Genomic DNA, 25,129 nt, shown 5'->3' with positions numbered 1-25,129 from the left:
ATTACATTCTGAATACTAATATTAAACTTCAACAGCAATGTTTCCAATTAGAATATATGTGAATATTGCGTTCACACTTCTCCTGAATAGCTGCCACAAATGTAGGATATAATATCAAGTAATACGCAAGGGCAGAGGTGTACCTAGGTTACATAGCACATGGTAAATGTATTATAGCAACCTCCCTTTAAACTGAAAAAACATGTCTTTCTCTGCACAAACTGCATCCCTTTTTTGTTGGGGAAATTACATGATTACATGGACATATATACATATATGACATTCATCTAAACATTCACATTTATATTCACATGTACTTACATTCATATAAACACACATGGACACATATACACATACACACACTTGAGGTATGTATACACACAGATGCATTTATAAACACACACTGATACATACTCTTACACACACATTTATGCATACCTAGACTCATACATACACACACACACACACGCATTCATATAAACACACGTTGACTCATAAACACACAAGCAAACTCACATGCACACATAGACTTATACACACATTCATGTATGCGCACAAACTTTCACATACACATGTATATACACTGACTCATACACACACATACTTACATACATACATACACATGCACATCCAGGCTCTCTCTGTGCACCCTTCACGATAATTATGCTTCTATGCAGGGGCAAGTTAGGAGTTGAGAGATGCATCCACTCTGCCTCTCATGAACTACGTATGTAGTGGTTATCAGCTTACCAGTGACAATAACAAAGGAAGTCAAAAATATATTTGAAATAACTTACAGCTGCACTCTTACTAGCTATTTGCTAATTTAATATATTGATTAGATTGTGTTTCCTATAAAGTCACAGCAAGTCGTGTTTGTCATAATAGTTGCATTTTAAGAATTGATACTAATGAGAGAAATAAAACAAAATGCTGCTTAGATACTTACATTGAAATGAAGCAAGCTCCCCCATATTCAGATCATCATAGTGTACATGCTATGTCTATCTTCTTGACACACTTTTAACCCCTTAAGGACCAAACTTCTGGAATAAAAGGGAATCATGACATGTCACACATGTCATGTGTCTTTAAGGGGTAAAAAGATTTGCTCTTCACTACTAGTGATAATATTTGTCACTCCCATTGTGGTGGGCTACTGTTTCCATGGTAACCAGCACACTCGCTATATTGCATGGCCGAGCCTCTAATAAACTGCACCCAAGCTCTTTCAAACCATTCTTTGATATAAACTAGTTACTTCCACTTTAACTGAATTCAGTGAACTCTTTTTAACTAATTGTTGTTATAAATTGAATCATTCCATGTTCCAGGGCAGGATCTGTTAGGCAAATTCCAGGCATACCAGTAGGAAAAGAGGCTTAAACCTTTAGCTATAATTGTGGATTGATAATCTGGGGCTTATCCAATGTATGCCTTTCTGTAATACTAAATATATTTTCTATTCAAATACAGATACATATCCATGCTCCCATTTATCAGGTTTGGTTGTCATGTTCAATATGTGTCAAGGGACAAGATCTAAATAATATTATTGGGTATTAAAAGTCTGTTCGTCTAGTTTTCGACTCTCTGGCTTGCTTTAGAGTGTCCTATATTAAATCTAATTAATTCTACGTAGGTATTCTTTCCAAGATGAAGAAGACATGTTTATGGTTGTAGATCTTCTTCTTGGTGGAGACTTGAGGTACCATCTGCAGCAAAATATGCGTTTTACAGAAGCCTCTGTAAAGCTCTTCTTCTGTGAACTGGCACTGGCACTCGAATACCTTCAGAGCAAAAATATCATTCATCGGTGAGTCAAAGTTTTACAATTACCAAACACTAACAGGGTTTTTCAAAGTGAGAATTCAAAGTAAATATATCTAATTTACTTGGAAAAAAAACTTTAAGCCAACTATGCTTTCAGTTTTGGCTACTCTGGCCTTAAATTTGAAATTCACTTTGAATTCTAATTTTTGTAAATAATCCTGTTTGGCGTGGCTTTTGTCTCTTCAGTAAAGAATACATTTACAAGTCGTTCTGTTCTATTTAGAGTCCTAATTCTGCAGCTCTGATTATACTAGTAACTGATGATTTCCTTTGTGAGGATAAAAAAAAGATTATGGTATGCAGCTATACTGTATATTTGGGTTTTTAAAGTGATGCCTCAGCAATGTAAACATTACACTCCTTGTTTGCCCCATTAAACGTATAAAATGGATATATTTGAAAATATGTAACTATATAATGATATGTTCTATATCGGGTTTAAATGTTCATAAAAATACAGTTTATTAAATATTAAATGATTATGTTGCTAGGAAGCTATCCCTTGAAATATCTTTTCAATCCTCCACATTTTCTTTATCGTTGACTAAATGTACGACTCTTAGCACAGCTTATCGAGACAGGGAACATCACTTTCTGTGTGTGCTCTCACAGTACGGCAGCAGCAGGATCATTTGACTGATTTGTTCTTTTTTAAGCAACATAACCTTTTCTACATTTTTCATGAAGAAGGAATATTTATGAGAAACTCACAACAACTTTTAGAAGACATTTAGAAGGCTACTTTTTCTTACAGACAGGGCAATTTTGGAAAAAGGAGGTGAAGCATTAATTTAATAATCTTGCTAATGAAGACTTATGGGACAAAACCATTTACCTACACCAAACGAATCAAATAAAAGTATTTTATTTTTTTGTTTTTTTTTGTTTCTAGTGATGGCTGATGGAAAAGGCATCTTTTTGTACTGTGCCTATTTCATCTGTTTGTGCATGCATGGCATCACCTATAGATGCTTGGTGTGGTCCAGTAGGATTATCTAGCTAGAGATCTTAGTTGTATCCTAATGTGCATGTACAAGAGTCCAATAGTGGCAGATGAAGCCTATAGGAGCTGAAGACCAGGACAGAGAAGACGATGTTGGTTCCGAGTAGAGACATGCTTATGTACATTTGTCTATCTTTCCCCTCTCCCTTCATGCAAATGTTCACCCAATGTTCACCCAATGTTTAAAAAAATATTCTAAAAAGAATAATGATGGGAAGAAAGATATGAGGTGAAAAGTGAGTCATGTAATTACTGGCCTCCTGGCCACACTCCATAGTCAGTCATTTGCAGTACAAACAACAGTGAAACATCACGATGAAAAAACAGGCTTGTTAAGTTCCTTAAGATATGTTGTAATTAATATCAAGGAAAATGACTGTGAAAAGCACAGCTTGTAAAATGTTCATTTCTTATTCAAGTGAGTGATCATGCATTATCAGAGGTAAGTGTCTTACTATACTGCAGGGGAAATATTGATTAAAATGAAGAGAAGCAAAATGCTTAGTGTAATAGACAAGATTAGTAACCGTGAGATCTCTTATGGGATTTCCATTTACTTGGTCTGCTTGCTAAAGCATTTTTGTGAAAGATGATTATCTAGAAATTTGTTTCCTGAAAATGAATGGAGAGTTACATAGATTGTGCCAACAAATACAAACTAACAACATTATCTTGTCTGCCCATGCAGAAATCTCCTTAGTGTTTCTCTTTTTTATGTTATATTCTTTATTTGTATTCAGCTCACTGGTGAGCGGAACAAAATATTCATTGTACAGGAACAAACTTTAGAACATAATGCTTAGTGAGGGGTGATCCAGTGAACTAAAGGTTTTTATATTTGGTATGGGTTAGTCAAATTCTAGTGGAAACTAGTCAGCTGCTGGCAGCGAGAGAGAGGATTGACTAGCAAGTGCTGGGGAGCATAATCTAAGCAATTTCTAGCTTCTAGATCTGAGTGGGAAAGGCCACCAAGTGGCTGGCGAGAGAGGTGAGGGAGTTAGGTGACACATCGTGGGCTCTATTGCCTGCCATCTTGCTACAACCTGCGTTGGGCATTGGATGACCCCCTGAGAGGAAGGCTGGCTACTTAAATGATTTTACATCTCTAGACTATAGGTTATTCTGTCAACTGTATATATACTGGTATAGAGGCGGGGGGTTAAGAGTACTTTGCACTTCAAATTCTTTAATTCGTATGGTGTGCCATGTTAGGGATTAGTTAGTGAGATCACTGAGCATCCTAAAGGACTAAAACAATATTAAAGAAAAAATTAATAAATAAACCATTAACTATGTACAGTTCCGATAGCTGGTAAGTGGGTTGAACCAGGTAGGTGTTATAGGGCCTCAGGTTGTGGCTGCTGCATAGGCATCCAAGAAGGCCCACTGAGGGACGAATGGAGTAACCCTCATGGGGTTCCATCTGTGTTTGGACACTATGGCCCATTGCGGCCCAGATTTTCTCAGTCAACCTTGCGACCCAGTGTCCCCAGTAGGGCAGCTACTTCCTGCAGGTCTTGAACACGGTGAGTGGTATCAGCGTGGAGAACCAATAGAGTCCGAGTAAGACCCACCTGTAATAGATGCCACATTCCTGAAGGAGAGTGGTAAATGGCTGCAGTGATTTTCACCATTGTAGAGTGTCTCCAGACTGGTCAGCTTAGCAGGATAGCTCCGGATTTTCAAAATTGTATGGGGATGTCCCCTTCAGAGCCGCTTGCCTGCTACCTTATCCCTCTGATTCTAGAAGTGCACCACCAGATCTCTTGACGCTGTGTCTGGGGCTCTCTGTGATTTAGGGATTCTGAAGATGCCGTTGAACGTGACACCCTTGGCCTGCCTTGGTGTCAGTAGGGCTATCATCAGTCTCCTCAGGAGATGCGGCAACTCCTCCACTGGTATGTCCTCTGGGATACCTCGAATCTTGAGGTGCATATCAATTTGGGGAATTACTTTGTGTTTTCAGACTTAATCTGATCCTAAACAATAATATATATAGACCCAGAAGAATGCAGGAGGTGGAGGTGGACACCCATGTAAAATCACTTATCTGTTTACTGCTGCCACTGACTATAATATAGCTTTGACTGCCACTTGAGATTTCCAACCATTTTCCTCCTCAAGACCACAAATATTGCACAAAATGGGTACTTTTAAACTTGTTATCCAGAATTATAGTGAGACATGTGTTGAGAGGATGATCAGATTCATTAAAGGATCCGTTTGGGCACCATAACAACTATATGCCAATCGGTAGCTACCCATTCATAAAAAAGCACATACCTTTTTTTATGAATGAGGAGCTACTGATTGGCTTAGAGCAGGGGTTCCCAACCCAGTCCTCAAATACCCCCTACGTGTCCATGATTTATGGATTACCCTGTTGTGTCTAAAGTGGTTTTCTTTTTATTATTTTGAACACCTTAGACACAACTGGGTAATTCCTAAATCCTGGGCTGTTAGGTGTACTTGAGGACTGGGTTGGGAACCACTGGCTCAGAGCTCAGAGCTGATCGATTTAAGCCAATAAGCGGCTTGCCCTGCCCAAGCCTACCTTAATCTAAGATTTTAGATACCAGAAGGACTGGTGGGCAGAGCACAGGCTTTGTGGTAAAATCATTTGTGAATGGTTTATCCCCCTAAAGGTGAGCCAGTGTCAGGGACCTCCTGGAGCCATAACAACTTATTTTGGTGGTGTCCAGAGTGTTCTTTTAAGCCAAGTATTTTGATGAAGGTAACGAAGAGTGAAAGTCAGGTGTGGTTTGCCAAAGACATGTGTCAGGTGTCGTCTTGAAAGAGCTAAAACGGATTGTATGGAACATTACTTTTGCTGGGGAATCCTATCACACCCACATATCCTGAAAAAACTCTACTGTTAGTATGTAAGAAGTTCTTTCTAATCCCATTTTCTATATTGTTTTGCACTGTCTGATATCTATAGTCAATATTTGTGTTTTACGTTGATTCTTTGTCTAGAAAATTTAGAATATAGTTTACATATAATTTCTATAAATTTGCCAATACCTGCATTACACCTAAACCTAAAAATAGTCCAGGTTCTTACAGAGTTAAGCATAAATAAGAGCAATTTTGGGATGATTTGATTCCCTTTAATGTGTGTAATGTAGATAAATCCTAAACCCTGTAGGAAATTAATTACATATTAGCAGCTAGTTGTGCTGCATGATCGAACAGATAATTACTTCTTCTAGCGCAGTGGGATTTCTCCTTCATACCTTTGGGATTATGACCTTGGAACAAATGAAAAAAGAGCAAACCAGAGTCTTCCAAAGTGGAAATCAAAGACAAATTGAATTATAAGAGAGTGATCTGTGCGCAGCTTTAAGGTTTATGAAGATTTAAGGTTAGCACTTTGACGCTGAGAAAACTCAACTATCGACTGTTGTCATTGTTCCCGTATATCGATAAGTTTGCCACAGTGACTTGTTTCATCTGTGTATTCATTACATGGTGTTTGTGCTTTTATTTATTTGCCAACTTAGATAATTGCTAGCACAATGTAATGTAAAGTGTGTAATCTATTATATCCATTTGCCAATAGTGTTCACTTTTATCTCTTTATTCAGCTGCCATTTATCATTTCAATATATACATCATCTCTCTTTCCAATAACTATTAAGTCATAGTAATGTATAACTTTTAATGGTTCAGACTAGACCCTATTTCTCTCCACAATGTTTGAATGGTTTGACACGCTGTGTTCCTCCAGTCTGGTCTCTTTTTCTGATATATTTAAAAGTAAAGTTCCCCTTTCACAAAAGGTTTCTTCCCTTTTTGTCAGCTGATGCCGACGGCCAATGTATTCCATCCATACACAGGCAAAACTGATGTTACTAATGCAAAAGTAAAAGAGGGAATTGGGGGCACACCCAGAACATGTCTGTCTAAGCAGTGGTGCTGCCTTAACCCCTTAAGGACCAAACTTCTGGAATAAAAGGGAATCATGACATGTCACACATGTCATGTGTCCTTAAGGGGTTAAAGACCAAAATCTATACAAAATAGAGGTAAAGGAACTAGCCAGTGCAATCAACAAACACGTACACGTACTCTGGGGTTCAACGAGTGTTTCATATCCACTACATATATTCCACTGCTGCTGGACAGCTCCCACCAATGCTAAAACCTTGTAATTATACTACAGCACCCTGATGACACTGAAACAAGAAACTAAAGCTTGGTTTATAAAACTATGGGAAAGAGACTGCAAAAGTGTATTTTTCACAAAATGAATGGATCCAGATGATTCTGCTGACGTGCAACAAGGTCGGCCTACACAATGTAAGAAAAAGAAGATAGCTACGACATTGGGTCTGTGGAACTAGTTCCAACTCAGTTCCAACAACCAGAATGCTGGACACTCTGGTCCCTTCTTGCTCTATAGCCAAGGTGATTAAGTCTTGGGGGGTGATCCATCCATTGCTGGTTGCATTCCTCCTTACATCAAACTTTATTATGTACCTCATATTACGGTGTATATATATTTCCTATTTTTATGTTGATTTTGTACAACTTGTGTTTATTGATTTTGGGAGTTGTTGCCCCACATATCTAATAATCTATAACATACATCTTCTTTCTTTAACGATAAAACCTTAATAAAATACAAAAAAAAAAAAATAGTAAATTCCACTAATCACAGACAGACTGAGAACTATATATCCTGGTTCTATCCAAGATTAGGGTCCTTTAAAAGAACACTGTAAGCACCATAACCACTACAGCTCACTGTAGTTGTTATGGTGCCAGGTGTGTCCTGGCTATCTCCTTAACCCCTTAAGGACCAAACTTCTGTAATAAAAGGGAATCATGACATGTCACACATGTCATGTGTCCTTAAGGGGTTAAATAATTTGTCAAATAGTTTTTTCAATGGTTTGACAACTCAATATAACAATGTCATTGGAATTAAGTTGTTATAGAGAAGGGATGTCTAAGGCGCTGGCTTACTTTCATGGTTTAAACCATAAACAGTCAGCTCAGTCCCTAGACTTCCACAACGTCATCAAGGAGGCATGGCTTCCTCTGCAATAGTTCAATCACGGCAAGTGTCCCTCATGCATTCAGTCTTCCCAATAGGAAAGCATTGACTGTAGTGGTTTTCTACATTCAGGGCTTGAGCATCATGTCACATGATTTTTACTCGGTTAGTGCAACGGAATAGCCTATAGTGGCTGTCAGTATAACAACCACTAGAGATAGATTTAACCCTGCATTGTAAACATTGCAGTTTCTAAAAAGCTGCAATGGTTTTACATTGCAGGGTTAAAAGAACTGCACCCAGACCACTTCATTGACATAAAGTATACTGGGTGACTATAGTGTCCCTTGACCTGCAAAGTGGTGATTATTTCAAATTCCTTCCTGTAAAGATTGCACGGATAACATTATTCTCCATGCTGTACAGGATTCCTTGATTGATATAACTGGTTAAAAAATAACAGAACGACCATGTAATATATATAATTTTTTACATATGTGTCTGTTTCTTTGTGTGTGTGTGTGTGTATGTAATGTAGGAACTAGACTTAAATGAACATCATGGAGTTAGGAACACTGACATGTATTCCTGACCCTATAGTGTTAAAACCAACATGTAGGTGGATTGCTCCCTATTTAGCTCCCTTAGAAAGAGTTAAAAATTTAAGATTTTTCTAGCTTTGCGCGGGTCTGCCGGCCCTGGCCCCGCCACTGATCGGTGGCCTTTCCCATATGGAAAGTAATGGATTGGCTGAGATCACAAAGGAGGCGAGGTGGGAGTAGGACCAAACACCAGACAGGCCAATCAGCATCTCCACATAGAAATACATTGAATCAGTGCATCTCTTTGAGGAAAGTTAAGCATTTCCATGCAGAGCGTAGAGACTGTGACAGATCCCTCTGTCCTGGACTGGAGTAACCCTTTTTATTCATTCGTCAGTTATATTCGTGTTTCTCTGTTCCTGTGGACTCTATGCTGTTCCCTTTTTATGTACCGAATAAAACTACTGAACGGCCGACCACCCAGTAGAGAAGTGTGCTGCTGGTTAACCTCTTGGCCCCATTAGAACGTTGAGGTTAACCGCAGACACCTCTTCATTGATACGGTAGTTGGGTGGTCGCCATTCGTATACCGACCACGAGGTCGCGGTCATTTTAAATCCACGAACACACAGCGGTGTTTGACGCCTAATTCATGGAACTCGAAACGGACACTTATTGGCACGAACACCGCTGCAGCGGACGACCTCCCTTCTTGTTTGGTAGAAAAGTCACGAACAGCCTAGTGTTCGGCATTTTGTTCAGGAATATGCCATACCCCAGATAGACATCCCGTGGAGCTCATTCGTATGAAAACAGACTTTGTGAACTCTTTAGCTCCACGGCGATTGGACTGTACGCATAGGATCTGAGCGCTATACGGTATTTTTGTGCGCTCAGATCCTAGCTATCTGGGGACCTGTGGAATGCCGGTATTATGTTGGAAAATATTGCAGTTATGTATTTTTATGTATTTTTGTTATGTGCATATAAAATGGCGGTTAGGCTCTTTCCTGGGAGATAATTGAATTACTTCACAATTATCTCCCTGGGCAAAGCAGAGGGTGCTGGGTAACAAAAGGGGAATGGCTACATGTATACCCTGTGATTGGCTACTGTAATATCCTTGTCACAGTCTTCCATCTGGTCCCCTAGGGGAGTGTCCACCAGGTGGGAGACCTGCATAAAAGCCGGTAATGAGGTAGCCCTCATTAAACCAGATTCCTGCTGACCCTCAACACGGAGCTTTGTCTCGTCATTGGGGAATTATTCGTATGGAGTATGCTTGTTTGTCAGTATTGGGAGAATAATGGGTTCGTATGATTGCTGTGCGGCTGCTTACGGGAATAAGGGAAACGTATGATCACTGTTCGTCAGTTTGCAGCGCTCAGTGGTTACCTCTGCATTCGGTAAGGGAACGTCCTGTACGGCAGTAACCCCTCTCATACCGAGGGAGCCGTAACATAGACATTGATTGTCAGTGCTGCACACTGTGCAGCACTGCTTCAGGAAGCACCTCCAGTGACCATCTGAGGAGTGGCCACTGAAAAGACAGTATTTGCATGAAAATACCTGCAGGGATTGTCTATACTCACCAGAACAACTGCAATGAGCTGTAGTTCTGGTCACTATAGTGTTCCTCTGGTGATTTATATTTAGTGAAGAATGTTATTGAACGTTTTTATACAGTGTAGATATACTAGTGGTTATGTGCTGGCAAGCTATGAATGCAGTCCCTCCATTTATATTTAATTTATGCTTTTTTTTATTTGTCAAGCCATTTTCAAGTTCCCTGTAGCCGTTTTAAAGATGCCAAAAGATGATTTGAATGCACCAGGGGTGCTGCAGTGATTTGGCATGGCACAGCCTTGCTAAACACCAGTGATTAGAACTTATGATGCATTGCACCGTTTGCTCACAATGTGTGCTCACACTGGACTGATATTTAGACTGCTAAAAGGAAAACAAAAATATTCCTAATTTTAACATAACATTCCATGGTATCCCCTGGTTTTTTCGAACAGCTTGAAAATGGTTTGACAAAAACTGGTAGGAGTAGGACTGAACCAATCATAACTACTGGAATACGCTGTAGTGTTTATGGGTCTTGGAGTACTCTTTTAAATGGTTAATATGGTCACTATTGAGATTATACAAATTCTCCACTGAAATCTGGCCACGGTGTTTGTCTTCTAAAATGAGTAGACTTGTTAGCTTTTTAAGCAGTTTTCTGTTCACAGGTATTGAATGAAATTTACAAATTAGGTTTCAGTTTGTTGTTTTAGCTATTAGTAAAAAGCGTATGCGAACACATGACGCAAGCAGAACTTCATCTTTCAAAATATTACACAGATATAGGAAATTAATAAAATCAGTTTTAAATTACATGATATTATTGGAATTCATAAAATTCAATGTAAGTTAAATTATGCAAATCAAAAAGGTTGAATACAAAATGTGCTATTTGTGTTGTGGATAGATTTACTGTTGTGTTATTCTCTGCCCATCTTTACCATCTGAATCTCAAACATTTCCACCAAATATAATAGGTAAATCCTGGAACAAAAGCATCTACAGTATGCATCATTTAAGGTTCCAAGCACCATGACCACTTCAAATCACTGCATTGTGCCTGGAGTTTGTATGTGCAGCACTTTGCTATGAAACGCTGCACAATTAGAGAGTAACCCCTCTACTGCTGGCAGAGGTGTAAATCCATCATCCATCATTAGAACTAGAGATCCTGGTCTGCCTAATGTCAATTTTAAAGGACCACTATAGTGCCAGGAAAACATACTCGTTTTCCTGGCACTATAGTGCCCTAAGGGTGCCCCCACCCTCAGGGACCCCCTCCCGCCGGGCTCTAGGGGGGAGGAAGGGGTTAAACTTACCTCTTTTCCAGCGCCAGGTGGGAAGCTCTCCTCCTCCTCTCCACCTCCTCTCTGCCTCCCCTCCTACTCCTCGGCTGAATGCGCATGAGTGGCAAGAGCCGTGCGCGCATTCAGCCAGTCTCGTAGGAAAGCATTTACACTAGAGGCTGGATTAACCATAATATAAGCATAGCAGTTTCTCAGAAACTGCTATGTTTATAGAAAAAAGGGTTAATCCTAGCTGGACCAGGCACCCAAACCACTTCATTAAGCTGAAGTGGTCTGGGTGCCTATAGTGGTCCTTTAATGTCATCTGACGCCAGCACAAATGACATACTGGCGCCAGAAAGTCAGCCACTCCCTGCCATTGTCCTCCCTCAAAGAAAGGGTTAGTTCAACCGAAACAAGTGTTTTATGAAATAAAATGTATCCATAAAGTTGAAGTGGTTATCTAAAACAAACTATTTTTTTCTATGTGGGAAAAGGTATTTCTCATTGTTGAAATAGACTGTGTTGGTTTTTCAACATCTCAAAATAATGTTAGCTTAATAAATGATAGTTTACATTTGTGGACATTTTATATGTACATATGATTTGTTAATCCATAAAGCTTGTTAGTAGTACATGATAGAATATATAGCTGTTGTTTTTTTTTTTGTAATGTAAAAACGGCGCTCCCACATTCTTCGCATATTTTACAGATACCTTGTGAGTCAAACTCGTAACACATCCAGGACAGTGGGCTGTAGTGGTTATGGTGGTAACAGTGTTATCGTTGAGATTAAAAAATATCACAAGTATGTAGTGAATAATGTGAATAGAGATATCATTCTAACTGGAAATAGTAGGGTTCCCACCAGATAACCCCAAAATGCAAGATAAGATAGAATATTAAATAAGCTCTAATGGGTATCCAGGAGTGATAGAGAATATATACCAGATAAAATGAAAATCTTGTAAAATTACTTAAAAATCAATACTTATAAAAAAGTCAATACTTGTAAAAAAGTCTCTGTATGAAAGTCCTCAATAATTACAACATATATAATCCTTGTTTGACACAAATGTTAAAATGTATACTTGATTGACACAAATGATTGACACAAGTATACATTTTAACATTTGTGTCAAACAAGGATTATATATATGTAGTTATTGTGGACTTTCATACAGAGACTTTTTTTTACAAGTATTGACTTTTTTAGAAGTATTGTTTTTTAAGTAATTTTACAAGATTTTTGCATTTTTTGCATTTTTAACAATTATTGTAGCCCTGTACAAAATTTGTAAAGTGTCTCCACACAACTGCAAATCAATTACTGTTCATCGTAGCATGTATGTTATAAAAATTGTAAATGGTCGGGAATGCAAAAGAACCAAGTTATATTATAGTTGTGAGCAAATAAACCTTGACTAATATAGTAGTGTAAAATAGGTATCAGAGAAGCTGCACAGCAAAGGTATCATGTTTAAAGAATATATGCTGGTTGTTTGTAGAATATATTATAAAATATCACAAAAAAGGGCTAGTATAGAATAAAACTTGAGCTATTTTTTCTCTCATGGGTAAATTTGGTGCATTAAGGAATGAAAACAATTACAGTTATGTTTAAAGGAACACTCTAAAACCCTAAACCACTTCAGCTTGCTGAAATGGTTTAGGCGTTAACAGAGTGTTTCCTCCTAGTCACTTTTACAAAACTGCTTTATAGTAACCTATAAGTTACTAACAACTAGGCAGCAACATCAATTAAGTACAGCATTTAGTAATTGTAGTTAATAAATGTTGGACTTTTGTATTTGATTTCTAATGTGAAATATGGCACCTTCTGTTTTGCAAAACCCTTTTCATAATTGTTTTAAAAAAAAAACTTTACTTAAAGGGACTCTCCAGTGCCAGGAAAACAAACTGTTTTCTTGGCACTGCAGGTCCCCTCTCCCTCCCACCCCCCATCCCATGTTGCTGAAAGGGTTAAAACCCCTTCAGTGACTTACCTGTATCCTCCTTTTTGCCCAAGTGAAGTGATATTGAGACTAAATAACTAATTTATCTACATTTAGTAAAATCATTATGGATTTGGACATGTTTCAAATTTGAAACTTGGCTGAACTCATTAATTTCTTTCATAATTGCTTGTACGGAATTTAAGGGAGATTTCATGGTCACAAGAATATAATCAGCATATAAATTAATTTTGGCTTCTTTGTGATTGACTGGGAGTCCCTTAATCTCAGAGGATTCTCTAATATTGGCGGCTAATGGTTTGAGAATTAAAATAAAAAGTAGAGGGGTGAGAGGGCACCCCTGTCTTGTGCCTTTGGCAAGTTTGAACCAATCTGCATTAATATTAGGTCCAATAGTGAGGCATGAGGGTATTTTATACATAGCAAGAATAGCTTTTAAAATAAAAACCTGTAATACCATACTTCCTTAGAGAAGCCTCCATAAAATCCCACCCGACTCTGTCAAAAGCCTTCTCGACATCTAGCCTTTTAATCATTTTATTATTGAATGTATTACCATGACTGATTAAAATAGCTTCATCCTGGCTATATTGTTCTTTTTTTTAGTTCAAAATACATTGTAGGTTTATAGGTTTATGACATTCTCAGTCTGTTACTGCTGGTGAAACAAATGCCTTTTGCAATCAGCCAGAGGAGAGAATACTGTACTGACAACTAGGGAATGCCACACACGTGTTAAACCATTTGAAAACAGTGTAACACTTGTGTGCTCATGTACTCTGGGCACCATAACAACTTCACTGACATGAAGTGGTTTTAGTACCCAGAATGGCCCTTTAACCACGTAGTCAGCCAGCTTTATGGCAGATGAATCCTCTTTCAAAATAGTAATTTACCACAAACATACAGGGAAACCTTCTAGTGTGTGTGTATATATATATATATATATATATATATATATATATACAATAAACAATACACAAGATCCAGCGCACTCTCCTATCAGCCACCCCCCCATGTTCCATATGTATGTATATATATATATATATATATATATCTTTAGCTTCACCCCAGAACCGTCTCCTTCTGGGATCTTTGCAAAATATGCAAAGACCCCCCACAAGTAAAAGAGACTCTTTAAAATATGCTAAAAGAACTTAGCAGGGATTCTAGGATCATATTTTGCATTTCTCATTAAAGTAAACACATTGTAAAAAAAATGTATGCAGGTAGCAGGGATAGTTGAGTGATGCTACTATATGTCTTTTTCAGTAATTTAATGAGACCAGAATATTAAATGTGGCACAATAGGATTTATTGTAGCTTTAGAAATAAGAAAACATTAAAAAAATTTTAAAAGTCTAAATATTTGATAATTTGCTAAATCGTGGATACTTGGTTTTACCGTGGATTTACTTAATCACAGAGGGCCATGGAGTGCAGTCTTAAAAGTAAAAAAAAAAATGTCTTCATCGCTAGGTCCAAGTTATTTAAGGGTGCTTGTTCTCCATTACTGTGCTGAATTTTCGAATAAGATTGGCTTCTGGTTAGGGACTACCGTTGAATTTCAATTTGAAAGTTTCTACTTCCCTTAGTATAACATTATATGTGCTTGCATTCTAAAAATAATCCATACTGTGGATGCTTGAAGAATGTAGAAGGGATTCTGCGATCATATTTTGCATTTCTAATTAAAGTAAACATATTGTAAAAAAAAAGGATGCAGGTAGCAGTGATAGTTTAGTGTTGCTACTGTATGTCTTTTTCAGTCATTTAATGTGACCAGAATATTACATGTCACACAATATGATTCATTGTAGCTTTAGAAATAAGAAAACACAAAAAATTGTCAAAAGTCAAAATATTTGATAATTTGCTATATCGTGGGTATTTGGTTTTACTGTGGATTCACTTAAATAACAGAGGGCAGTGGACTGGAGTCTTAAAAAAGGTTTACGTTTTTTTTTCATCGCTAGGTCCAAGTTATTTAATGTGCTTGTTCTTCATTACTTTACTGAATTTTCGAATTGGATTGACTTCTGGGTAGCGCCTACCATTAAATTTGAATTTGGAAGGTTCTACTTCCCTTAGTATAACATCATATGTGCTTACATTGTAAAAATAATCCATACTGTGGATAATTTCAAGGACCGATTGATCTTCAATGTTAACTGATCTCATCTCCTCAGGGAGGGACTCCATTATATATGTACAGCTGGATGACTTCTGAGGACCATCAGGGGAACTTTTGTTTGTTTCTGTAGCATGCACCCTTTCTCCATTCTCTACAGCCCTGTTTGTGAAAGCATCTTCAGGATATAATAAACTATCTGATGGGGCCAATGCCTCAAGATGGTTTCTGCCTAACTGAAGCGGAAATTCATCATCGTTTTCTTCCTCTATTATAATTGGTTCAGAATCATCTATAATTATTGGTTGTTGGCAGTGCATTGATTTAGATGATCCTCTACAAGCCCGTGTCGGCATAGGGTGTTGGCCAGCAGTTTCCTGGGGATATTTCTGAAATTGCTGCCTGTTGGTAAGATGCACAGGATATGATGCCACGTTGAATGGAGGAATATAATATTGTTGGTGGACTGGTTTGACCAAGTTTTGTGGGTTTCCTGGTACAACTGGATAATTAGTGGCTCTGGTAACACTAGGGTGTGATACTAGGCTTGGTGCATTCATGTGGTGGGGGAAAACATTGCCCCATGCGAAGTCTGGAAATGAAGCCCATTGTGGGTTATAGAATGCATAGGTGAACTGAGGAGTTCTTCCACCATACTGATCAGGGAAGCCATTAAACTGACCTAAAGTAAAGGAAAGACAGGTTTATAAATTAAGATTACATGTGCATATTTCTTAGCTAAACATTATACATACAGCTGGATCTTTATGTAGAATACAATATAAAAATCAAGGTTGTACACCTTTTCTTAACCCCTTAAGGGCAATTGTACAGAGTCTGATTTAAAATAAAACCTAGAATTTGAGCTATATGTTTGTTCATTCATAATTTACCTCTTTTATACCAAGTGCAACCACACTTATATATCATTTTGGTCATTTCTCATCAAATATATATATATATATATATATATATATATAGAGAGAGAGAGAGAGAGAGAGAGAGAGAGAGAGAGAGAGATAGATAGATAGATAGATATAAACATAATTTAATATGAATGAAATGTAAAAAAGTGTGAGAAATGAAGAAATGTTATTTTGCAAAGGTATACAACCCAGGGTCTTCAAATAAGTTATGTCCAGCCTTTATTTTTTTTTTTTTTTTAGTAGCCACTTACTCAAAAAACCCTGGCCAAAGTTAGGGTTCATATTTGTTTTTTGCATTTATCACACACAAACTGCACTTTCACTGTTGATAATGCCGTGATAATGTTTTAGTGTTTTGAAACACTCATATTTGTGTTCAGCGAAGCCTCCCGAGTACAACAGTACCTGCCATGTACAGGTTTTATGGTGTTTTAGAAAATTACAGGGCTAAATATAGGGCCTGCAAATTAATGGAACGTTATAGGGTCAGGAACACAAACATGTATTCCTGACTCTATAGTGTTTAAACCACCATCTAGAAGTGTTAAACAAAAGCCAATCAAACTGCTTTCCCATATAATTGACTGAGACTGTCAAGGTGGCAGATCACGGGCAGAGCCAACACAAGCCAAACACAAATAATAAAAAAAATAAGTCAGCGCTAGTAAACACAGATAAATAAAGAAAGGAATTAAGTTCCACAGCTTGTTTCGCCTGAATGGCTTTTTCAAATGGAGTAAAAACATTTTTTGTGGATGTCAATTATTTGCTTTTAACCCCTTAAGGACCAAACTTCTGGAATAAAAGGGAATCATGACATGTCACACATGTCATGTGTCCTTAAGAGGTTAATCATTAAAGAGATTTTTGGTCACCGCAATAACGTTTTGTGCCTCTTATACTTTTATTTTATATTTTATTTTTTATTTTTACATACAACCTGGCATTTACATATCTCATCTTCTATTCCCAAGAATCCTAGGTGGGGATTATACCACTGCTTTATCTTTGAGAGTATATTTTTATTGCATTGTAATAGTCCTATGTATTTTATTGAGAGCACTATTGTTGCCTTATTATTTCCTTCTCCTTCTCTCTCACTACACCGAGGACACTCACATCGTATCCTATAAGTGGGGATTGTACCACTGTACTCAAGATACGCTAGAGCTTGCCAAGCTCTAACAAATGTGTAAATATCATTATATCTCCCTGTTTATTATCTTTACACATTACACTATTGGATTTTTCTACCCTTTATCTCTCCATATGTTATGAACCAAATCGTACTCTCTCGACCTTAAAGCGGCACTGTCATGGCCAAATCCCTTTTCTTTAACCCCCTCCCGACTCCACTACATCTAATTGTCCCCCTAGTTACCCTCAAATGCCCCTAAGCCCACCATATTACCTATTTTTTATCTTTATTTTCTCCCCGGACCGGTCCTGGGCGCTGCCATCTTTGTGTGGGTACACACTAGATAACGCAGTGAAATTCCCGCGCATGCCCAGTTAAACACTTGGGCATGCGAACAGGAATTTTATCTATTCATTCTTCAGAAAGACGAATAAATGAATAGAAATTTCAAACAAATGAACAAAGACCTATTTGTTCCTCGTTTGGTTTAATACAAGGAGGGAGCTACCGGCGCGGTCAGTTCCCTTCTTGTAATATGTAAAAATAGAAGAGGCAGGGAGCAGGGAAGCCCCCCATGTCTTCCCTCACTCTATGGGGGTCAATATGAACCCCATTATAGCATAAGGGAGATTAACATCTCCCAAATGCCCCTATTCGCTATGCTATTATACTATTGCATAAAAAAGTATTTTTAATAAAAATGTTCTGTAGACTGCTATTGCGGCCATGTTATCACAATCACAAGGCCCGGAAAGGCCGGACTGACTGCAGGGGACGCCAGGAAAGGTATCGCCAGGAAAGGTAAGTAGCTGGAGGCTCAGGGGCTGTAAACCATTACTTTGCTGCTGTAACAACATTTAAGCCCACTTAATGTGGGACGACATAGAATGTCATAATAAACTTAACAGGTTAAAAGAACACTATAGTGTTAGGAATCCAAAACTGTATTTCTTAGACTATAGTGTTCTTCTGACAACAGCATATGGTCTCCCATCCTATGTTGAGCATTTGAAAACCTTTTTAACGCTTACCTCTTTCCAGCGTCACGGTGATGGGGGAACCTGATGCGCATGTGCGGCAAGCACCACACACATAGGCCTTCCCAATTGAAAAGCATTAAATCAATGCTTTCCTGAGGGTAGTTTAAAGACACTGCATGTCCTCAAGCAAACTGTGAGGATGTCCAATGTTGTTTTACGGTTTCTACAGTGACAGGGGCAGTGTGCTCATAGTGTACCTTTAAGGGAATCCTATGGACACCATATCATCTCAGTTAAGTTGTTATGGTGCCTGGAGTCCCCCGGTACTATCCTATCAGAGTGGTTGTAATATCTATACACAGTAGTATCTGCAGTGTATACACAGGTTAAAGTAAAGTAATTTATTTATTTTACTGTAATATAATAGCATATTAGTAGTAGGGAAATAATGCACTTTATATTGTCATGCAAGAGTGGGCAGTACCTCAGCCACTATGGCTATCAACCTTTCTTCATTAGCCCAGCAAAAACATTGGGCTTAAAAAATGAAGAAAATATGACTGCGTATCTTAAAAAAAAGAAACAGGAAAACCCAAAAATCATTTTAAAAAAAATTAGAGAAAAAACAACAAATGATAAACAAAGCTTAACTAGTCTTAAAATAGTCATACAGTGAATTCATATTTCATGCGACTCAATGTTATGAAACCTATTTTATAAACAGGACAATGAAAGTTTGCTAGTAGTAGTAGGATAATTTTCTACTTTAGAGTTGGAGTGTAATACTATCCACAAGGCTATAGCAGGGCAATATGCTAAGTGTTATTTAAAATCCCTGGTACCCTGTGAGATTGAAGGCATCACCCCTGCTTAATAGTTGCTCTGTAAGAGATGTGTAGTAATTTGTCTCATAGATTTGTACATCGTGATGTCAGGTTTTGGACCAAGTCTTTCCATAACCAAACTGAATATTTTGTTACCAGTGCTGATAGCTAGTGGCTTCCTCTTTATTTATAGTTTGTATGAGTCTGTTAATTGTAATAGAGTTAGTGAGGAGCATTTTATGAATATTTCACAGGAATGTATTTATTAACAAGTAAATGGTGATGAAATGGAAATCAAATCAAACATTTTGGGCCAAAGTAACTGAATTAAAGCAATTCTACTATTCATAACTGGCTTTTAAACTTGGCTAATGTAGCCTACATTTTCCAGCTAGGTTCATACTGAAAACGCTACAGTTTATCAAGTAAGCAGAACACCTGTCACTGAAGACCTTACCAGTTCTGGGAGCCCGTCTCTGGGTTGTGGTCCCATGAAAGTAGGGATGTCTAAACCTGTGTTGGGCTCTCTGAGATGCTCTTGACTCATACATCACTGAAACCTTTCCAATTTGCTCTGTTAATACTCAACAAATGCAAAGAGTATAACTGATCAGCTGAATAACTGCTCCTGTTTGTATTTAAATATCAGGACTTGGTCAGCTTTGTGTTGTGTTAGGGCTGTTGCCATGGAGTCAGGGTCTGAAGCATCCTGATTGGCTGCACAACTCTGATTCTGGACATTTGAAAAATAACAGTGACCAGATTAAGGCATCCTGATTGGCTGGATAGCTTAGACCCTAGACATTTAAAAAATAAGTCACTGGTCTAAAACATTCTGATTGGTTGGACAGCTTGGAACACATTTAAAAACACATTCAAAAATAATTCAAAGTGAATTTCAAATGTAATGCTAAAATAACCAAATCGAAAAGAGAACTGCCTTGAATATTTTTTTTTTTTTTAATAAATAATGTTTATTGTATTTCCATATAAAAAGACATGACAATCAAAAATGTCCATGTACCAGTGATGAATCATACTTTGGTAGACATTTTCTTTCTGCATTATACATTTGCTTACATGACATAAATAACTACATACAATAATGACAATGTACAAACTGTTATTTGCCACTCTTAAAATAGGAGTAGACCGTGTGACTACGGTTCCTCCAATTCCTATAGCAATGGAGGTACTGCTGTTATCGTTCTTATTATGCTTCACATTGTCGTAAAAGTTACACAGAATCTTACATACATAAAGGTACAAAATAGGCATCATAACATGGGTATAATATACCTCACATACTATCTAGTGAGGAGAGAGGGGAGGGGACCCCAAGCGCGCTGCGGGGGTGGAGAGAGGAGCATATCTTTTAGTAGTGTTAAATAATTAAGGTTAATCTAAAGCAAACCAGACGCGACTATAAGTTTACCTTTCGTGCCTAGTTGTTGAATATTTTTTCTAAGAAGCTATTTCATCCAAAATTTTAAATTCTATTTGAATTAATTTTAAGTATTGGCAATTCTCACTTTAGTGAATGAACCTGAGAGGTTTTTGTTTTTTGCTAAATCATGAATTGCCCGGAATTCAAAGTGAATTTGAAATTTTAATCCAAAAAAGTAAATTGGAATTTCGTTTTTCAAAATTCTGCTCTGATATTTGAAATTAAACTCACAGTTAAAGGATTAATCACATAGTCTGGTCAGTGTGTTGCTTTTAGAGTTTTAACCAGTTATTCAATTGTAGCATTACCTTAGCAATTGTGGAAAGTCGTCTGGTTTGATCCCACACTTAATCCTTAAGTGAATCATAGAAAACTGCACTGACTGATGGGCTACAGATGAGATTGCCCCCAAAAGTAACAGATACTCTTTAAAATGTGCTTGTTGAACCTAGAAGGATTAATGAGGTCATATTTTGCTCTCATCTTAATTAAGTTGTTATGGTGCCTGGAGTTCTCCAGCGAGCATTGTCTTACTACAGTACTTATAGTCTGTACACAGTAGTATCTGCAATGTAGACACAGGTGAAAGTTATTTATTTATTGTACTTGTAACAGAGCTCCCCGTACTCCGACTGAGTACCGTGCGTTGATGGACGCTTCCTAGCTTGTGCCGAGGACCACAAGCACTGCCCTGGACACCACAACCACCGCAGACTCCACAACCGCCGTAGCTTAACTGGAGCCGCGCCGCCTTCCGTCCACCCTGGAATCCGCTTCTGTCCTCCAGGACCGTGTGGGGAAGACCTCTCCTCCAGGAGAGCGTTTCAGGAACAAGAGCTAACTTATTAAATCTCATGGGAGTATGCAGAGCATAGCAATCCCCAGTGTGATATAGCAGTTCCCTCCAATAACGAGACAAGGCTACGTATTGAGGGTCAAGAAGATCTCATGTTTAATGGCAGGTACTCTGCTTTTATGCAGTGCTCCCCTACAAGGGAGACGCCCACAGGCAATTAGGCATTAACCAATAAGATAACGGTTACATCCCACATATTCCCTCCCCTCTGCTTGGGAGATAATTGAGTTTCTTACTGTATCTCCTCAATTATCTCCAAGCTAAAACTTATACATTTTTATACAATTTTATAACTTTCTCATTTTACATCGTACATGAATAAAACTTACTTTTTTATTTTATTTTATTTTATTTTTATGAACAACACAACTTGTGGAACAACATATTCAAAATTTGTGAAAATCCGTTCAGTGGTTCCAGAGATATTAAAAAGTCTCTTTGGACCGACCGCAAGCACATTTTCATGCCCAAAACAGTTCCATGGATTTGGGCTGTGCGGTCGGTCTATTTTGCACCAAGAAAATGACTAAGTCCCATTCGAACGAGCGTTCGAATCTTCGAACGGGACTTAGTCTCCAGCCGGGGTGTCGAAGTAGGTACGGGTCAGCGGTGTTCGTGCAATTGGGTAGCCAAAAACAGTTCCATAGATTTGGCTGCACACACCGCTGACTGCGTTCGAATAAGTTAAAATTGCCACTTCGACGACTGCGGCACTTCGACTGCATTCGAAGTGCCAGTTTAAAAGTTGTAACACTGCTCCAAAGTATTTAAAGGGCCAGGAACAGCATTATACAAATCCATTATGCCCCAATGCAGTTCTTAAAGGGCAATACATCCCAGTGCCATAGTCGCAGGGCAGGAGGCTAGCGATCAGTCCTCTCCAATGCCCAGTGGCAAAGGGCAGTTTGTCACAGTACTATACTATAATAACATAGCAGTAGTAGGGAAAAATGTATTATGACCTACCTAGACCCAGTTAAAAACCCAGTACTGGATAATACCTCATGGTCTCCTTGACCATATATCTGATATTAGTTTTATTTATTATGATTTTTTTGACCTGCCATGTGCCTATAATATCTTGGACCAGTTTTGTTCGTATTGGTTCTTGTTGGAGTGTGATGTTCCTATACTTCGATATTGCATATTACATTTTTACGCATTGGAAGGCTTATCTTCTACAAACATACAATGTAATTTGCCATACCTGTGTGTGTTTTACCTGGGAAAGGATGCCTTTTTTGTAGTACTTTCTCGGTTGTTGTACTGTATATTTATATTGTTATAAAACTCATTAAAAAAATATTTAAAAAAAAAAAATATTAGTAGGAGGGAAATAATGCACTTCACATTGTCATACAAGAGTCGGCTACTATGGCTCTCTAACTTTCTTCATTAGCCCAGCAAAACATTGGACTTGAAAAATGAAAAACATACAACAAATAATAAACAAAGCTAAAATGAGTTTTAAAATAGTCGTACAGTGAATTAATATTTCATGCATATGTATCAATGAAAGTTTGCATGGTTTAGAACTAGGAGAAAGTTTACTTTAGAGTAGAGGTGTAATTGTAACCACAGGGTCATTGCAGGGCAATATGCTAAGTGTTATTTAAAATCCCTGGTACCCTGTGAGATTGAAGGCATCACCCCTGCTTAATAGTTGCTCTGTAAGAGATGTGTAGTAATTTGTCTCATAGATTTGTACATCGTGATGTCAGGTTTTGGACCAAGTCTTTCCATAACCAAACTGAATATTTTGTTACCAGTGCTGATAGCTAGTGGCTTCCTCTTTATTTATAGTTTGTATGAGTCTGTTAATTGTAATAGAGTTAGTGAGGAGCATTTTATGAATATTTCACAGGAATGTATTTATTAACAAGTAAATGGTGATGAAATGGAAATCAAATCAAACATTTTGGGCCAAAGTAACTGAATTAAAGCAATTCTACTATTCATAACTGGCTTTTAAACTTGGCTAATGTAGCCTACATTTTCCAGCTAGGTTCATACTGAAAACGCTACAGTTTATCAAGTAAGCAGAACACCTGTCACTGAAGACCTTACCAGTTCTGGGAGCCCGTCTCTGGGTTGTGGTCCCATGAAAGTAGGGATGTCTAAACCTGTGTTGGGCTCTCTGAGATGCTCTTGACTCATACATCACTGAAACCTTTCCAATTTGCTCTGTTAATACTCAACAAATGCAAAGAGTATAACTGATCAGCTGAATAACTGCTCCTGTTTGTATTTAAATATCAGGACTTGGTCAGCTTTGTGTTGTGTTAGGGCTGTTGCCATGGAGTCAGGGTCTGAAGCATCCTGATTGGCTGCACAACTCTGATTCTGGACATTTGAAAAATAACAGTGACCAGATTAAGGCATCCTGATTGGCTGGATAGCTTAGACCCTAGACATTTAAAAAATAAGTCACTGGTCTAAAACATTCTGATTGGTTGGACAGCTTGGAACACATTTAAAAACACATTCAAAAATAATTCAAAGTGAATTTCAAATGTAATGCTAAAATAACCAAATCGAAAAGAGAACTGCCTTGAATATTTTATTTTTTTTAATAAATAATGTTTATTGTATTTCCATATAAAAAGACATGACAATCAAAAATGTCCATGTACCAGTGATGAATCATACTTTGGTAGACATTTTCTTTCTGCATTATACATTTGCTTACATGACATAAATAACTACATACAATAATGACAATGTACAAACTGTTATTTGCCACTCTTAAAATAGGAGTAGACCGTGTGACTACGGTTCCTCCAATTCCTATAGCAATGGAGGTACTGCTGTTATCGTTCTTATTATGCTTCACATTGTCGTAAAAGTTACACAGAATCTTACATACATAAAGGTACAAAATAGGCATCACAACATGGGTATAATATACCTCACATACTATCTAGTGAGGAGAGGGGGGAGGGGACCCCAAGCGCGCTGCGGGGGTGGAGAGAGGAGCATATCTTTTAGTAGTGTTAAATAATTAAGGTTAATCTAAAGCAAACCAGACGCGACTATAAGTTTACCTTTCGTGCCCAGTTGTTGAATATTTTTTCTAAGAAGCTATTTCATCCAAAATTTTAAATTCTATTTGAATTAATTTTAAGTACTGGCAATTCTCACCTTAGTGAATGAACCTGAGAGGTTTTTGTTTTTTGCTAAATCATGAATTGCCCGGAATTCAAAGTGAATTTGAAATTTTAAGCCAAAAAAGTAAATTGGAATTTCGTTTTTCAAAATTCTGCTCTGATATTTGAAATTAAACTCACAGTTAAATGAATAATCACATAGTCTGGTCAGTGTGTTGCTTTTAGAGTTTTAACCAGTTATTCAATTGTAGCATTACCTTAGCAATTGTGGAAAGTCGTCTGGTTTGATCCCACACTTAATCCTTAAGTGAATCATAGAAAACTGCACTGACTGATGGGCTACAGATGAGATTGCCCCCAAAAGTAACAGATACTCTTTAAAATGTGCTTGTTGAACCTAGAAGGATTAATGAGGTCATATTTTGCTCTCATCTTAATTAAGTTGTTATGGTGCCTGGAGTTCTCCAGCGAGCACTGTCTTACTACAATACTTATAGTCTGTGCACAG

At 37.8% G+C, this 25,129-nt stretch overlaps 1 protein-coding gene across 1 annotated transcript in view; it reads left to right on the top strand.

The window, feature by feature from the left end:
* STK32A (serine/threonine kinase 32A) overlaps positions 1–25,129 on the top strand; it is a 231,321-nt gene that overhangs the window by 81,369 nt on the left and 124,823 nt on the right. Inside the window, exon 5 of the mRNA XM_063447376.1 lies at positions 1,643–1,816. Within this exon, the coding sequence (XP_063303446.1) occupies positions 1,643–1,816 (174 nt within the window). The remainder of the gene's footprint in view (positions 1–1,642; positions 1,817–25,129) is intronic.

The sequence above is a fragment of the Pelobates fuscus genome, chromosome 3 (assembly GCF_036172605.1).
Source record: "Pelobates fuscus isolate aPelFus1 chromosome 3, aPelFus1.pri, whole genome shotgun sequence".
Classification (NCBI taxonomy): domain Eukaryota; kingdom Metazoa; phylum Chordata; class Amphibia; order Anura; family Pelobatidae; genus Pelobates; species Pelobates fuscus.
The sequence above is the reverse complement of the archived record's forward strand: the minus strand, read 5'-3'. Positions and strand labels throughout refer to the sequence as shown.